The sequence below is a fragment of the Ornithorhynchus anatinus genome, chromosome 7 (genome assembly GCF_004115215.2).
Source record: "Ornithorhynchus anatinus isolate Pmale09 chromosome 7, mOrnAna1.pri.v4, whole genome shotgun sequence".
NCBI lineage: Eukaryota > Metazoa > Chordata > Mammalia > Monotremata > Ornithorhynchidae > Ornithorhynchus > Ornithorhynchus anatinus.
The window spans coordinates 73624153-73641640 of NC_041734.1; the positions used below are offsets into that span (position 1 = coordinate 73624153).

The following is a 17488-nucleotide window of genomic DNA, read 5'->3' on the forward strand; positions in this document are numbered from 1 at the left end:
GGATTGTCTCTCTTTGTTGCTGAATTATACTTTCCAAGTGCTCATTAGAGTGCTCTGCACAGTGTAAGTGTTCAGTAAATACGTTTGAATGAATGAAAGAATGAATGTCTCCAGTCCCTTCTCCCCACATGCACATTCAGTCTGTGAGCCCCATAAGGGACAGGGGCCATGTGTAATTCTTACCAGTGCTTAGTAGAGTGCTTTGCACACAGTAATGGCTTAATAAATACTATAACTACTACTAGTAATAGAAGGACTTGTACCCTGCCCACTCTATATAGAACAATGGCTTAGGTTGCTAATATTTTTAATAAAGATGTATTAAAGTTTACAACTTTTGAAAAGTATATTTTGCACAGGAATGAGTAACTAAGGAACCCATTCCTAAGAATGACTTCGACATGTCTGACACAAACCCTCAGCAAACACATTTAGTGTAGATTTGTAATTTTGAAAAATTTCTCACAGACGTGGAATGACTGAACATCAGAATTAATAGAGAAGGTAAATATTGCACGTGGATGGGCTCTTGTTGGATTGGCTGGATTCGGAAAGTCCCTGGGTAAATCTCATTCTAATGGTTATTATGAAAGTTGCTGAAATTGAGGTTAGGTTACAGTAAGACAGGAGCTTCAAGCAGTGATGCCTGAATGAAAATAATGGCTCCTGAGCTACTTTTGTAGTTTTGAACAGGTAAACTTCATCTGCTTCCAGATTTTTTTTCTATCAAAAGCAGTACATTTGTTTTAATCAATCAGTGGTATTTATTGAGTGCTTACTTTGTGCAGGGTACTGTTCTGTCAGCTATAGTAGAATGGACTATAAGCTCACTGTGGGCAGGGAATGTATCTATTGTAACTGTTGTATTCTCCCAAGCGACTGGTACAGTGCTCTGCACACAGTGAGCCCTCAATAAATATGAATGAGAGAATAAGCAGCGTGGCTCAGTGGAAAGAGCACGGACTTGGGAGTCGGAGGTCATGGGTTTGAATCCCGGCTCTGCCACTTGTCAGCTGTGTGACTGTGGGCAAGTCACTTCACTTCTCTGGGCCTCAGTTACCTCATCTGTAAAATGGGGATTAAGACTGTGAGCCTCACGTGGGACAACCTGATTACCCTGTATCTCCCCCAGCGCTTAGAACAATGCTCTGCAGATACTAAGTGCTTAAATACCAACATTATTATTATTATGTCATGAACACTCCTGACTATCCATTTTGGAGTTGTTTGGCAAACTCTAGAGAATGCTCTACAAATAAGTATAAAAATTGAATTTACAGAATTGGTAGAGGTCTGGATAATGGTAAAGTGATAGTTATTTCAAGTTTCCCCATTTTTGATATTAGAAGAAGGTGCTTTTCAAATTTTCAAATTCTATTTTATATTTAAGCATTCTGTTGTTTTCACATATTGATCTAAAGGAAAAACTTGAGAGAAATAGAAAATGTCAATTTGACATTTCGTGCAAGTCAGCTAACAACCGTGTATGCAAACGGATGTTTGATCAGTTCTTAATGGCACTTGCAACTCTTGAACTTAAACAATTAGTCGGCCTAATGTTGCTCTCCAATGCCTTTTAAAGAAATGAAGCATGCCATAGTTAGAAGAGCATGGGCCTAGGAATCAGAGGACCCGAGTTCTAATTCCGGCTCCACCATTTGTCTGTTGTGTGACCTTGGGCAAGTCATCGTCGTCAGAAGTATTTACTGAGCATTTACTGTCTGCAAAGCACTATACTACGCCCGTGGGAGATAATATTCCTATCCCACAACGGCAAGTCTCTTAGCCTCTCTGTGCCTCTATTTCCTCAGGTGTAAAATGGGGATTCAGTACTTAGACTGAGCCCCATGTAATCCAACCTGATTACCTTGTATCTACTCTGGTGCTTAGAACAATGCTTGACATCATAAGTGTGTAACAATTGCCATATATGTACCTATAATATTGTATAATTATATATAATATATATATTATATATAAATGACAGTACTGCTCCATCTGTGTGTATATGTGTATATATACGTATATGCATACATATATATGTACATGTATTTACACATATACACACATACACATTGATGGAGCAGTACTGTCATTTATACATGTAATTATATATTATATATAAATAGATATATATACACACACACACACACACACACACACAAAGAGAGACAGAGATATATATGTAGAGAGAGAGCAGTATTTGCTTGATTCTGGTCATATACAATTATACTTTACTTATACTTTAAGCCAACAAAATTTCATAGAAAGTTAGCTTTAAATCAATTCTCCAGTCTTGCTAATATTTTGGAACCTGGCCTATCTTTTCCCAGGTTAAGTAACCACAGGGCGAGTGGGGGGAAAAATACCTCAAACAAAAGGGCTAAGGTACAGTTGATGACAGTTACAAATTCTGATTTTTCAAAAAATTGCAATTAACTTTTGTCAAAAGAAAAATCTCGATATAGCTATGGTTAGGGCTAATGTTCAGTTTAGGACTTGAACCAAGATTATGGTTGGGAATAGATTAGTTTTTTGGGTAGAGCTAATGTCAATGGCTTGTTTATTTAGTGAACATTAGCTGACTGATTTCTTGATATCTGACTTAGTTATTTGACTCTCAGTGCTTTTTATATGTTCATCCATTAATCTTTTTGTGATTTAAACTTTGCTGATAGAGAATAGCTTGGGAAGACATTCTGTTGCTATAGCTGATAAGCAGTGTACTTCCCTTTAAATTTTGGATTTTGCCCAGAGGAGATCTTGGGGTAGGAGGACCAATTTCCAATTTCCCAGAGGATCTTTGGTCTGCAAGATTTCTGTTGTGCTTCAGAGAGTTGGCATCCTGGCTCAGGTGAATTTTGGCCCCAAGTAGATCCATCCCTATTGCCAAGCTGACTTTAAGGGCAGCATATGGGAGGCATTTAGGACAGTTTTTTTTATCCGTAGTAAGTGCTCAACAAATACCATTGTTATTATTATCTATTGTCACCTAATGCCAGTAGGGTAGCCTGGGATTTCCATGCGTCCCTGGGAAAGGTCGCAAACTGCACCAATTCCTGTTGCCACCTCCTCCCCCGCCCCCACCAATCAGGTCAGTAAAGTGAGCATTCTGCTTCAAGGTTCTGGTCTTTACATTGCCCTGTTTGGGAGGAATCTTTCATGTCCTCTTCCTGGCCTCTGATAGGGCATATGATAGTCATCCCACCCTCAGCCCCACAGCAATTATGTATATATGTATCAGTTATGTATTTTGCATTTTTTATTTATATTTGTGTCTGTCTCCCCCTCTGGTAAGCTCATTGTGGGCAGAGAGCGTATCTACCAACTCTGTTGTATTGCACACTCCAAAGTGCATAATACAGGGCTCTGCACACAGTAAACACTCAATAAGTGCCGTTGATGGTGATGCTGCTGCTGCTGCTAAATCCTCATAGCCTTCAGAATTGGAAGGCCTAACTTTCTGCCAACAGAAGTGTCTTCTCTGGACCTTCCCATTTTGGATGTTCAAGTTTGGGGGCCAATTCTTCTTCTTTTTATACTTATTAATGGCTTACTATGTGTCAAACACTGTTCTAGGCACTGGGGTAGATACAGATTAATCAGGTTGGTCACAATCCCTGCCCCACATGGTACTTCTAGTCTAAGAGGGGAGAATAGGTATTGAATCTCCATTTTAGAGTTGGGGAAACTGAGGCACAAAGAAGCTAAGTGACTTGTCCTAGGTTGCACAGCAGAAACGTGGCGGAGCCAGGGTTAGAACCCAGGTCATCTGACAGCCAGGCCCGAACTCTTTCAATTTGGCCGGTCTGCTTCTCTCCGTTTGACATTCAGTAGTTGAAATGTCTCCACCCCCCGTTTCCCTGTTTCCCTGCTTCGTAAACCTTGATTCAAAGCTCCTCCTCCTGCTACAGAAGTTACAGTGTAGACCCCTTACCAGCCAGGAAAAGAGTTTGCGGGGCTTACTCTGAGGTAAAGCGCCTTTAGAGCAGAACAGAAAGTTGTACCCAGGGCCGGCTTCCAACTTGAGGCAAGGGAGCCAGCAGCCTCAGGATGCTCTGTCCAGGGGCTACTGGTGATTACAATTTAGAAAAATTCACGACTCTAAGAATCCTATGCCTTCTAAGGAGCTCTTGTGTTGACAAAGAACCCTCCCATTCCCTCTGCCAGATTACTTTTCCTTGAGAGCAGGAATAGTGCCTTCTAACTCTGTTTTAGTTTCCCAAATTTGTAGTGCACTGCTTGGCACCCGTGACATTCAAGATTCCTCCCCCACAGATAGGGCGATGTAAAGGGCAGCCCCTTGAAGTAGGATGTTCACTTTACCGACCTGATTGATGGGAGCAACGAAGGGAAGGGCATCAGGAATGGGTGGCATAGTGGAAAGAACACAGGCTTGGTAGTCAGAGGACGTGTGTTCTAATTCCGGCTCCCCCATTTATCAGCTGTGTGACTTTGGGCAAGTCACTTAACGTCTCTGTGCCTCAGTTACCTCATCGGTAAAATGGGGATTAAGACTGTGAGCCCCGCATGGGACAACTTGATTACCTTGTATCTACCCCGGCGCTTAGAACTGAGTTTGGCACATAGTAAATGCTTAACAAATACCATCATTTTTATTTATTACCACCGTTGACTGACTGGGCAGAGAATATGATGGTTCTGGAACAGTGGGGGAAGGAGAGAAGAAGCGGCTTGGGTCCCCATAGAGAAGCACTCTAGCGCTGTAGGGAAGCAGCGTGGCCTGGTGGAAGGAGCACGGGCCTGGGAGTCAGAAGACCTGAGTTCTAATCCTGGCTCTGCCACGTATCTGCTGTGTGACCTTGGGCAAGTCGCTTAACTTCTCTGTCTCTCAATTCCCTAAGCTGCTAAACGGGGACTGAGACTGTGAGCCCTCTGTGGGACCTGATTATCTTGTATCTACCCTAGTGCTTAGTACAGTGTTTGGCACTTACTTAGCCAGGGTAACGCCCATAGTGATATGTGCCATTGCGTGTTGGGCATCCACAGCCAAAGGAGGAGGTGCAAATTTATTTTACACCTCAGAGAAGCCAAATGTCTAAAGCAGGCCATGGATGTACTTAGAAAGTGTGAAATGCTGTTTTTCCCTACTAGGTTTCAGGATAATTTGCTACGTAAGCAGTGGTAAATAACAAGCCCTCGGCTAGCACTTCATCCATTAAACTCCACTGCCTTTTCCCTCTGAATATTCATTCATTTCATTCATTCAAGCGTCTTTATCGAGCGCTTTCTGTGTGCAGAGCACTCTACTTACCACCTGGGAGAGTACAGTATAACAATAAATAGGCATATTCCCTTCCCACAGTGAGCTTACAGTCTAGAGGAGGAGACAGACATTTAATTTTTTTCCCTCAAAGCAAGACTTCTTCCAACAAACCTTTCCCAGTGAATTTCCAACATCCCAAGTCATGTCATATATGTTTATTCAGTTGTTATTTATTCTGACTATTCTGTTTGTAAATATTTTTATGTCTCTCTCTTGGTAAGAGTGTAAGATCCTATGGGCAGGGAACTTGCTACTTCTTTCCATCGCACTTTCCTAAGTGTTTAGTACAGTTTTTTGCCAATAATCCCAGCTCTACCACTTGTCTGTTGTGTGACCTTGGGCAAGTCACTTAATTTCTCTGTGCCTCCGTTACCTCATCTGCGAAATGGAGATTGGGACTGTGAGCCCCTTGTGGGACAGGGACTGTGTCCAACCCGATTTGCTTGTATCCACCCCAGTGCTTAGTAAAGTGCCTGGCACATAGTAAACACTTAAATACTATTATTTTTATTATTTTTATTAAATATCCTTCCCTCTAAAGTAGTTAGTGGGTATATGTCCCACAAAAATAGGGGTGTAATATGATCCTATGTATTGTGATCCATTGCATTGTGCAGTATATTTTTCCTTGCACAGATATGTAATTTGTTTCCTATTCCTGACATAATGACCATTATGATGACCAAGCCCTTTAGGAATACTGTAGGTCTCTCCCCTTCCCCTCCTCCCTTCTCCATCATCTTTCCAAGGTTCCTTTTTTATGGTATTTGTTAAGGGCTTACAATGAGCCAGACAACTTTCTAAGCACTGGGGTAGATATAAGGTAATCAAGTTGGACACAGCCCCTGTCCCACATGGGGCTCACCCTCTTAATCTCCATTTTACGGTTGAGGGTACTGGAGGCCCAGAGAAGTGAAGTGACTTGCTCAGAGTCACACAGCAGAGAGGTGGCGGAGCCAGGATTAGAATCCAGGTCTTTCTGACTCCTCGGGCGGTGCTCTCTCCACTAGGCCATGCTGGTTCTGACCCTCACGCCCCCCTTAATTTCATCCCCACCCCTTTCACCCTGCTAATGTCTTTTGTTATAGTGTACTGTCCCAAGTGCTCAGTACTGCAGCGTAGCACAGTGGAAAGAGCCCGGGCTCGGGAGTCAGAGGTCATGGGTTCGAATCCCACTCTGCCGCTTGCCAGCTGTGTGACTTTGGGCAAGTCACTTAACTTCTCTGTACCTCAATTCCCTCATCTGTAAAATGGGGATTAAGACTGTGAGCCCCAAGTGGGACAACCTTCCCCTGTGTCTCCCCCAGCGCTTAGAACAGTGCTCGGCACATAGTAAGCGCTTTACAAATACCAACATTATTATTATTATTATTATTAACTGTGCTCCATGTACCGTAAGCACTCAATAAAAGTGGATATAGCATGGGCCTGGGAGTCAGAATGACCTGGGTTCTAATCCCAGCTGCCACTTCTCTGCCGTGTGAACTTGGGCAAGTGAATTAACTTCTCTGGGCCTCAGTTCCCGCATCTACAAAATGGGGATTAAGACTGAGCCCTATGTGGGACAGGGACTGCATCCAACTCAATTACTTTGTATGTGCCCCAGTGCTTAAGTACAGTTCCTGGCGCATAGTAAGTGCTTAATAAATACCACAATTATTATTATTGATTTTGGGGTTGCTAATAATAATAATTATGGCATTTGTTAAGCACTTACTATGTGCCAGGCACTATACTAAGCCCTTGGGTGGATTCAAGCAAATGGAATTGGACACAGTCCCTGTCCCATATGGGGCTTACAGTCTCGATCCCCATTTTACAGATGAAGTAACTGAGGTCCTTAGAAGTGAAGTGATTTGCCCAAAGGGCAGAGTTGGGATTAGAACCCATGACCATCTGACAACCAGTCCCGGGCTCAATCTACTACACCATGCTGCTTCTGTGCTATTAGGGTGGCCCTCCAGAGGTTGGATACCTAGGGCCTAATTCTGAGCTCCTTTGGGCCTGGTTGCCTCACTGCTCTCTGCCCGGCTCCAATCTCTATCTCGGCCCTCTGAGCTCCTCCACTCCTACTTAGCCCTCTGCCATGGGCCCTCTGAGAGCAGTCATCCCTACTTTTTTCCCCTATCTCCATTTCTTACCCTCCCAAGGCTGCAGGGATTAACCATGACCCCTCTTTCCATGTGCTCACTGCTGCTTAGTAGCGCATCTCTGATTTTTTAAAATTTATTTTTTCAACTCATTTTTTTTTAATGGCGGGAGATTGAAGAGAACAAGCTAGAGAGGGGTTGAGTTAGGAATCCAGGGGAGATGTAAACTGTTCAGAACAGGGAGGGGCAGAAACTGAATAATGGTACAGGAGTGGGCGGCAAGAGAATTGATTTTTCTGGGAGTGACTGGACATAATGTCGGGTGGGACTTTTGCATCTTGGGCTGCATCAGCAGTAAGTGCCTGGCGAATCTCCGGATTTTATGGATTGTGGTCGCTTGGATTTTTTGGACTGTGGGAGTCCGTCTGGACTGTTTCCCTTTTAACAGCATCTGTCCTGGTAGAGCCCCACCTCATGTTCTCGCTTGCATGCCTTAGAGTGAATATGGTTGACCATAGGTGATGTATTGTTTTCAACCTCTTTTTTTTTTTTAACACTCATCTTGTGTTCTGGGTGGGGCATTCACGACTTTTATTTCTTGTTTTATAAGTTTATCGAGTTGAGGGAACTCGTAAATTGACAGTATTATGCTGTTGCTTTTAGAATCCATCTCGGTTTTATTTCTGTGGTCAAACTTAAATGGTGTCAAGGTCTGGGAAGAAACGGCTGCCATAAAAACAGCGCTACCTTCTCAGTTCAGTTAGTGATCTGGAATAAACAGTGGATTTTCTTAAAGGCTACTCTCTAGCTAAGTTAACCAGAACATGCAGACGTGATACAGACCATAATACGTATGTGCTCCAAAAGCCCCATCCTCGTTTAGACAGTGTGAGAGATCTTTTATTTCAAGATCTCTCGGGGGGAATCGATTATCATAATGTTATGATCTCCACTAGTTTAGAAATTGAAAGTCAGATGGCAGCTGCTAAAACCTAAGGGATTCCTTGAGGTAAATCTCTAATCACTATTAACTTATTTTTCCTCCAAACTGTAGGTATTTGTGATAAAATGCCATTCTTGTCACGGGACCTGGATGGCAGAGATCTGTGGAAACCAATATATCAATCCATCCCTTGATTAGTCTGCTGAAATGTCTGTCAGTTTTAGAAATGCATCCAAAATGAGAAGTAATGTACAGTCCCGAGCACTTAGTACAGTGCTCTGCACGTAGTAAACACTCAGTAAATACTGTTGATGTTACAGAGATTTTCAGTAAGTTAAATGTGTTTTAAAGTGGCCAGGATGCCCTCAAGAGCAAACAGTAGTCTTTAACTTGCTTTTAATTATTCTAATTAGGGGGATCTTAAAGGCAAACCAATTTGCTCCTGCTCTGTTAACTCTGGACATAATATTAATTTAAGAATTGTGCTAGAGTGGAAGATAAAAGGAGATCATATAACTGGTAGTTTGGAGTGAGTAAAAATTAAAAAAAACCCCCACAAAACAACTTCTTCAAAGCCTTGCATTGGAAACATGTCTTGGGTCAGTGAAGTTCAAGACCTAGAAGCAAATCCGGTCACTATTATAGCGTTTCTTCCGGGCATTAACGAAGCATCCCGATGCTGTCAGGGACCTGAAAATAAGGGGACTAATAGGATGTGAATTTCTAGTGGGCGGAATCAGTCGATGGACGGTATTTATTGAGTGCTTACTGTATGCAGAGCACTCTACTGAGCATTTGGGAAAGTAAAATACCATAGTTAGTAGAAATGATCCCTGCCCTCAAAGAGCTGAAAACAGAATTCCTTATCTTCCCACCTAAACCCTGTCCTTCCCTTGACTTTCCCATCAGTGTAGGCAGCACCACATCCTTCCTGTTTCACAAGCCTGAACTAAGTGCTTGGAAGAGGACAATACTTCTTTATCCATTGGGCAAATCAGACATTTGCCTCAGGCCAGCGCCTTCCCCGCAGTGAGAGGTGGGTTCAGTGTCAGGGAGAGCCAGGAGTCTTTTACAGCCTCTTCCTCTCTCCTCCCTGGTCTTCCTTTTTTTTCCATGGCATTTGTTAAGCGCTTACTCTGTGCCAGGCACCACTGTACTAAACACTGGGAGAGATACAAGCTAATCAGGTTGGAGACAATCCCTTGTGGGGCTCACAGTCTTCATCCCCATAATAATGGTAATAATAATAATTATGGTGTTAAGTGCTTACTATGTGCCAGGCACTGTTCTAAGCACTCGGGGGTGGGGTGGGCAGGGTAGGGAGGCAGTGGATTTAATCGGTTTGGACACAGTCTCTGTCCCACATAGGGCTCACAGTCTTCATCCCCAGATCCTGGATTAGAACCCCCTGCTCCTTCTGACTTTCACCCTTTATCTGCCACATGGCTTGAACCTCCGGAAATCCATGTTTTATTTCAGGGAAGGATGCCCCGCAGACCATGGGATACTTATACACTCTGGGGAGGGAAAGAAGGCCCACTCTGGCCTAAAAAAGGTTGCGGGAGGGAGGAAGAAAGGAGGGAAAGAAGGGAGGGAGGGAGAGTTAGTCACTGTGGTTTTTATTGAGAGCGTACTGTATGCGGAGCACTGTTCTAAGCAGTTGGGGGAATAATAATAGTAATAATTGTGATGTTTGTTAAGCGTCTACTATGTGCCAGGTAAAATAAAAAATAAAAAAATTGTGGTATTTGTTAAGCGCTTACTATGTGCAAAGCACTGTTCTAAGCTCTGGGGAATATAAGGTGATCACATTGTCCCACGTGGGGCTCACGGTTTTAATCCCCATTTGGCAGACGAGGTAACTGAGGCACAGAGAAGTGAAGTGACTTGCCAAGGTCACACAGCTGACTGGCAGCGGAGCGGGGATTCGAATCTGTGACCTCTGACTCCCAAGCCCAGGCTCTTTCCACTGAGCCACGCTGTTCTGACCCCTGGGGTAGGTACAAGATAATTGGGTTGGACACAGTCCCTGTCTCATATAGGGCTCACAGTCTTAATCCTGTTCTACAAATGAGGGAACTGAGGCCCAGAGATGTGATGTGATTTGCCCAAGATCGCACAGCAGACAAGTGGTGGAGCTGGGATTAGAAGCCAGCTCCTTCTGACTCCCAGGCCCGTGCGCTATCCACCAGACCACGTTACTGAGTATAATCCGGCAGAGTTGGTAGACACATTCCCTGCCCACTAGAAGTCACTAGTCTCAAAGGAGAAGGAAAAGTCCCTAGTTTCCATTGCCCGGGGTCCAGCAGAGCTGCAATCGTGCCCCAATCCTGGGACTCACTAGAATCCGCCACTCTTTGCAACTTTGACTACTATAGGAAACAGTGGTGAAATGTCCAGATTTTCTGTTTTGTGGGAAATCAGTGGCCAGGTTTATTAATGATACTACTTTTTTCCTAGGATGTCTTTATACCTAAGGATCTCTAAAATCAGTCAACTATATTTATTGCGTGCTTACTGTACGCAGAGCACTGTACTAATCTTTGGGAGAGTACAGCACAACAGAGTTAATAGACCCATTCCCTGCCCACAATGAGCTTATCATCTAAAGGGGAGACAGACCTTATTTGAAATAAATAAATTACGGATATGTGCATAAGGGCTGGGTGTGGGGTGAATAATGGGAGCAGATCAGGGTGACAGTGCAGAAGGGAGTGGGAGAAGAGGAAATGAGGGCTTTGTTAGGGAAGGCCTCTTGGAGGAGATGTGCCTTCAGTCAGGCTTTGGAGGTGGGGAGAGTGATCGTCTGTTGAATATGAAGAGGGGGGACCGTTCCAGACCAAGGGCAGGACGTGGGAGAGAGGTCGGCAGCGAGATAGATGAGGTCGAGGTACAGCGAGTAGGTTGGCATTAGAGCAGCCCAGCGTGTGGGCTGGGTTGGAGTGGGAGAGCATTGAGGTGAGATAGGAGGGGGCAAGGTGATTGAGTACTTTTATATTGTCACAGACCACTCATCAGCACATTCTATTTTTAGAAGCCCCCCAGTGTGGTGTGCCCTTGGGCCTCCCTGCTTGTCTCCTCAGCTCTGCAAACACCCTCCCAACCAGCTGGCTCTCCCCCCACCCCAGTTCTGCAAACAGCTCTTTCCCCACTTAGAGCTCTGGAGAGTTTACTTAGTGCTCAGTGAACCCTATACCTTTTCACTTGGGAAAATGAGGGAAAAACCCTTATTTGGTCAGGGAACGGCAGCTTGGATCTTCACAGTTCTCTCTCCTTCATTCTTCCAGCAACCTGGATATCTTTTGAACTCGCCTTGCTGAGCCAGGGAGGAAAAAGAAAAAGAAAGGAGAGACCTTGCAGAGGGAGAGAGAGAGAAGGAGTTAATGAATGAGTGGATGATGTAAATATACATCTGAATGGCTGTGATTTATGTGTGTTAAGTAGATGTTTGGCCCTGCTGGGCTCAGACAGATTATAGAGAGAGAAACCTTCCTTAGAATAGACACCTAAATAACGGCCCCTCTCAGGGTCGCACCTGGAGAGTTTCCAGGACCCTACCAGTCTCAAGTACCGGAAGGAGAGTCAAGCAGAGGTCTACCCATTCCATTCTTAGCTTGGACAGTGGCTTGGGAGTGGAAGGCAATCTGCTACACGTCAGAGCTCACCCGTGCGGGGCGGCAGCGCCATGGGAGAGTGTCGAGGGTGGAGACTCAGGTTTACCGCACGGAACAAGGCATGGTTAAACCATTTCCATATTCTTACCAAGAAAACTCTGCGGATAACATTTCCAGAAAGATTGCAGATGGAGGTGGGAGAGATGTGTCCATGGAGTTGTCGACGCATAAGGCAGGACAAGAAAGGGAATCGAGAGCAAGCAAATGGAGACAAGAGAAGGAAAAGTGACAGCTTTCTTTGCTTTCTAATGACAACAATAGCAGTAATAATAATGGTACTTGTTAAGTGCTTACTATGTGCCAAGCACTGTTCTAAGCACTGGGATAGATACAAGTTAGACAGGTTGGACACTGACCCTGCCCCATATGGGGTTTACACTCTTTTCCCCATTTTCCAGATGAGGTAACGGGCCCATAGAAATGAAATAATTTGCCCAAGTTCAAACAGCAGACATGTGGCGGAGCTGGGACTAGAACTCAGGACTTTCTGATTCCCAGACCTGTGCTCTGTCCACTAAGCCACTTCATGGGCATTGTTTTTGACTGAAGAATATCGGCAGCTCATATGTGGTGCGCTTCATTGAGACATTGGATTTTCACCCAGCATTCGGCCAGTGCGAGCTCGCTGTGGTCAGGAAATGTGTCTACCAACTCTGTTATGTTGTCACAGTGTACTCTCCCAAGCTCTTAGTCCAGTGCTCTGCACCCCGTAAGTGCTCAGTAAATACAATCGATTGATTGCAAGGCCATTGCCATTAAGAGATCCCAGCAGCAGAAAATGGCCGGTGGATAGCACTGCTCACGTTGCTCAGGCCCAAGGCAACTCTGAGGACCCCTGGACTAGCCATGCGGCTTTGAGTGTGAGGAAGCCGGGACAGTGGAGGGTGGACCCGATCCAGGGTTTAGGGCGTGGGAGCTGGATTGGGATGGCTCTTTGTCTGAGGAGCCCCTATCTTCCGCCCTCTGCTCCTTCCAAGGGGACTGCAGGAGAAGCAGCGTGGCCTCGTGGAAAGAGCCCGGGCCTGGGAGTCAGAGGACCTGGGTTCTAATCCCAGCTCTGCCACATATCTGCTGGGTGATTTCAAGCAAGTCACTTAACTTCTCTGGGCCTCAGTTACCTCATCTGTTAAATCGGGGTTTAAGCTGTGAGCCCAATGTGGGACATGGACTGTGTCCAACCTGATGATCATGTATCTACCCCAGTGCTTAGGGCAGTGCCTGGCACACAGTAAGTGCTTAACAAGTACTATTAAAAACAAAGCAGAACAAAAGACTAAAGCTGCCACAGGATTTACTAAGGGTTTAGGAGAATACTCTGCACTCATAAGGCGCTCCACACACACTGCTGATAGAGGGATTTCAGGTGGGATTCTATAGAAGCAGCATGGTCAAATGGAAAGAGCATGGGGCCTGGCAGTCAGAATAGCTGGGTTCTAATCCCAGCTCTGCTAATTGCTTCTTTTGTGACCTTGGGTAAATCACTACTCTGTGCCTCAGTTCTCTTGTTCTCCCTCCTATTTAGACTGTGAGCTCCATGTGGGACAGGGACTGGGTCCAACCTAGTTAACTTGAATCTACCCCAGCACTTAGAATAGTGTTTGACACATAGTAAGCGCTTAACAAATACCATAAAAAGATGTCAGTAAATGTCGGCACTGATTGAGCCTGGAGCACGTTTACCATCTTTGTGGAGACCTGAAATGGTCTTTTCCCTTAGATTGTCATTCCCCACTTGAGAAAACAGAGTACTTCTAAAGTAACTTGACAGCAAGTCATCGATAGAGTTTGAACCACTCCTTCTGGTGCCCATTAGGCTACTAGTGGTTTAGTGGGAAAGAGCACAGGCTCGGGAGTCAGAGGACCTGAGTCCGAATCCCAGCTCTGCCACGTACTGCTATGTGACCTTGGGCAAGTCACTTCTCTGTGCCTAAATTCCCTCATCTACAAAATGGAGATTCAGTCCTCGTTCTTCCTCCTACTTAGATTGAGCCCCATATGGGATCCGATTATCTTATATTTACCCTAGTTCTTGGTACAGTGATTGCCACATAGTAAGTGCGTAATAAGTAGCATTATTATTGAGATGGTGATGATGATGATGATGATTATTTATCCTCACTCCTTTCTCAATTAAACCCAGCCCGCTCACTTGGCTTCTTCAATGCCAAATTACTCACCGTGCCTTGCTTTCGTGTCTCCCACTGAATACCCCATGCTTATGCCCTCTCTCCCACCTGGGACTCCCTCCCATTTCGGGGTTGGGTTTTGTTGGGTTTTTTTTAGGGTAGAAGATATGTGGCCCTGTTTTTTGGGAAGTGGAGGGGAAGGAGGCATTGGAGAGTGAGTGGTATTAAAGAGGGAAAAGGGGCTGATGCAAGTGTTTTAATCAAGAGCAAAGGGATGGGGTTGGAGAGACAGGTGGAGGAGGTTGATTTTGAAAGGCGATGGTATATCTCCTCTGAGAGTGCTGAAGAGGGAATAGATATATAGATATAGATTTCGTACTTTCCCTGTCACTTAAAAGGTGGCTTTGCATGCGAAGGACTGTTGTATAACACTAAAAAAAGCGGAAGATGTCAGAAAAAGATCAGGCCTTTGTTGCTGTATCTGGTGTCTCTGGCGTGACCTTTACTTTATAAAATTATGCTTCGTTTTCTCTTATAACTGCAGCTTAATTTAAAGTTTCATCACCTACTGAGACATTTCCAGTAAGTAAAGGTATTGATATGGATTTTTTTCCAGAAGGAATCCCTAGACAATTAGCCATATCTGTCGAAAACACTTATGATGTATCGATTCAATCTCTAATTATGACATGTTAAGAAGATTAAGCATTTTAAAATGCAGAAAACATTTGGATCTCTCCACCGGACTGGTTTTCTTTAATGGAAAGCATGGTTCATTCTGGCTCTGGCAGAGTTCTAATTTTGACAGTTTGCACTGTCAAATCAACCGTGCGAGTTGCTCATTTCAGTCCCCCATCCCTCCGTGCTGCTGAATTAAAAAAAAAAATGAATCCAACTTTTTTATTTGATTTTTTTTTTCTTCCGCCTCCCTCACCGCTGCAGGTCAGACGACGACGACACGGATGATAGGAGTTCCAGGGTGACCCAACTTTGCACTTACTTTCAGCAGAAATATAAGCACCTCTGCCGCCTGGAGCGGGCAGAATCCCGTCAGAAAAAATGCCGGCACACGTTTCGGAAAGCCTTGCTGCAGGCGGCCAGCAGAGAACCGGAATGCACGGGGCAGTTGATACAGGAACTCCGAAGAGCCGCGTGCACTCGGACCAGGTCAGGGCTCGTTGCAGCCTAAGGATCATTCATTCAATTAGTGGTATTTGGGGAGCGCTTATTACGTGCAGAGCACTGTATTAAACATTTGGGCGAGGACTGTACAACAGAAATAGCAGACATGTTCCTGGCCCAAGATGAGCTAGAAATGATGGTCATCCCAGGTGTTAAGTATGTGTTGGTAGTAGGCGGGGACAGTGGAGAGGGAGAGCAGAGATTTAAAAAGAGGACATGATCTGTGTTCGATCTGCCACTCAGGCTGATGCTGTCTCTTGGAAGCAAAACGATTCTGGTCAGATTTTCTAGGGAAACATCAATAATAATAATAATAATAATGGTATCTGTTAAGCGCTACTGTGTGCAAAGCACTTTTCTAAGCGCTGGGTCAGATACAAGGTAATCAGGTTGTCCCACATGGGGCTTACGGTCTTAATGTCCATTTTACAGATGAGGTAACAGGCACAGAGAAGTTAAGTGACTTGCCCAAAGTCACACAGCTGATAAGCGGCAGATCCGGGTTTAGAACCCACAACCTCTGACTGCCAAGCCCGTGCTCTTTCCACTAAGCCACGCTGCTTCGAGGCAGAGCGTGTTTCTCCTCCCGCCAACTTAGGCAATATTCAGCTGCACATTTTGGAAGGAGAGCCCATAAAGTTCTTCAGTCTCGGCTAGAGTGGTGGCATTTTTGTACGTTTGAAAAAGGAAAACATCACAGAATTTCACAATAAGCACTTATGGGTTAATATAAGCTCTTGGCCTTGGAAATTGCCCCCCTCCATGAAACTCCAGGCATAGGCAAAATGTATTTTTGATCCATGGTGGTAGTATCTAGAGGCCACATGATGTTAATTTCAGTTTTGGTTTTGCTTTTTTGGAACATTATTTTAGTCTTTGAGTGCAGTCACATTGAGGTTCATTCACTTAAAGAATATTTTAATATCACCCATAACACCAGGCTGATGATAATATCATCATAACCAGTACTATCTGGTTATAATCATTTCAGAGAAAAAGGTTAAATCAGCAGTATTTCCTCATAATTCACAATTCATATACCCAATTTGAAATCAGTTTCACAGTAGAGTAACAGATTTGCTTTCACTTTCACAAAACCTGACCAAAAGAAAATTGCATAGTAGTTTTTGAATATGCATTATACGATCCAGCTTATATTTAGGCCAAAGTTTGTGTTTAAAATCCTAATTTGATATATTTTTTGAATGGCTGAATTTTCCAGCATGTATTCACAGAGTGACAGTTCTCAAAAGTAGAATGTTTTGTTTCTAAGCTACAGGCATTGATCTCAGTTTGGTCATTTTCCAGTTCACTTCCAACTCTTTTCCTTTATAAAAAATAGTTGGTTTCCTGGAGAAATGTAATTTCTGGTTTTGATCCTTTTTTTTTTTAATCAAACCATGAGAACATGAGATTATACAGATTGTACAGAAGGATAAATTGTGCAGTACAGTGCTATGTAAGTAAAAGCCTTCCAATTGATTCATTCATTCAGTCATATTTATTCAGCGTTTACTATGTGCAGAGCACTTGATAGTATCAGGGCCCAGGAGATTGAGGTACCTGACAATGCAAACACGCACTCATATTAGGTCTTAGCACCACATTTCCCATCTTCTGTGTGTCAGTCAATACATGGTATTCATTGAACACTTACTATGTGCAGAGCACTGTACCAAGCACTTGGGAAAGTACAGTTCAACAGAATCAGCAGACGTGTTCCCTGCCCATAATGAACTTAGAGTCTAGAGAGGGAGAGTAAGTATTTGTTAAGCGCTTACTATGTGCAGAGCACTGTTCTAAGCTCTGGGGCAGTTTGTCCCACATGAGGCTCACAGATAATCCCCATTTTACAGATGAGGTAACTGAGGTACAGAGAAGTTAAGTGACTTGCCCACAGTCACACAGCTGACAAGTGGCAGAGCCGGGAGTCGAATCCATGACCTCTGATTCCGAAGCCCACGCTCTTTTCACTGAGCCACACTGCTTACTGGGTACTACTACTAATAATAACGATGATGGTATTTGTTAAGTGCTTACTATGTGCCAAGCACTGTTCTAAGCGTTGGGGTAGATACAAGGTAGTCAAGTTGTTCCGCGTGGGGCTCACAGACTTCATCCCCACATTACAAATGAGGGAACTGAGGCACAGAGAAGTGAAGTGACTGGTCCGAAGTCACACAGCT

The 17488-nt window shown here is 44.2% G+C and overlaps 1 protein-coding gene and 1 non-coding gene across 2 annotated transcripts in view; both read left to right on the forward strand.

The window, feature by feature from the left end:
* INO80D (INO80 complex subunit D) overlaps positions 1-17488 on the forward strand; it is a 61166-nt gene that overhangs the window by 22704 nt on the left and 20974 nt on the right. The window contains exon 5 of the mRNA XM_029068686.2: positions 15063-15287. Within this exon, the coding sequence (XP_028924519.1) occupies positions 15063-15287 (225 nt within the window). The remainder of the gene's footprint in view (positions 1-15062; positions 15288-17488) is intronic.
* Positions 11838-11975, forward strand: LOC114813604. Its single transcript, XR_003761321.1, has one exon. It is a non-coding gene; the product is annotated as a small nucleolar RNA SNORA7 (small nucleolar RNA).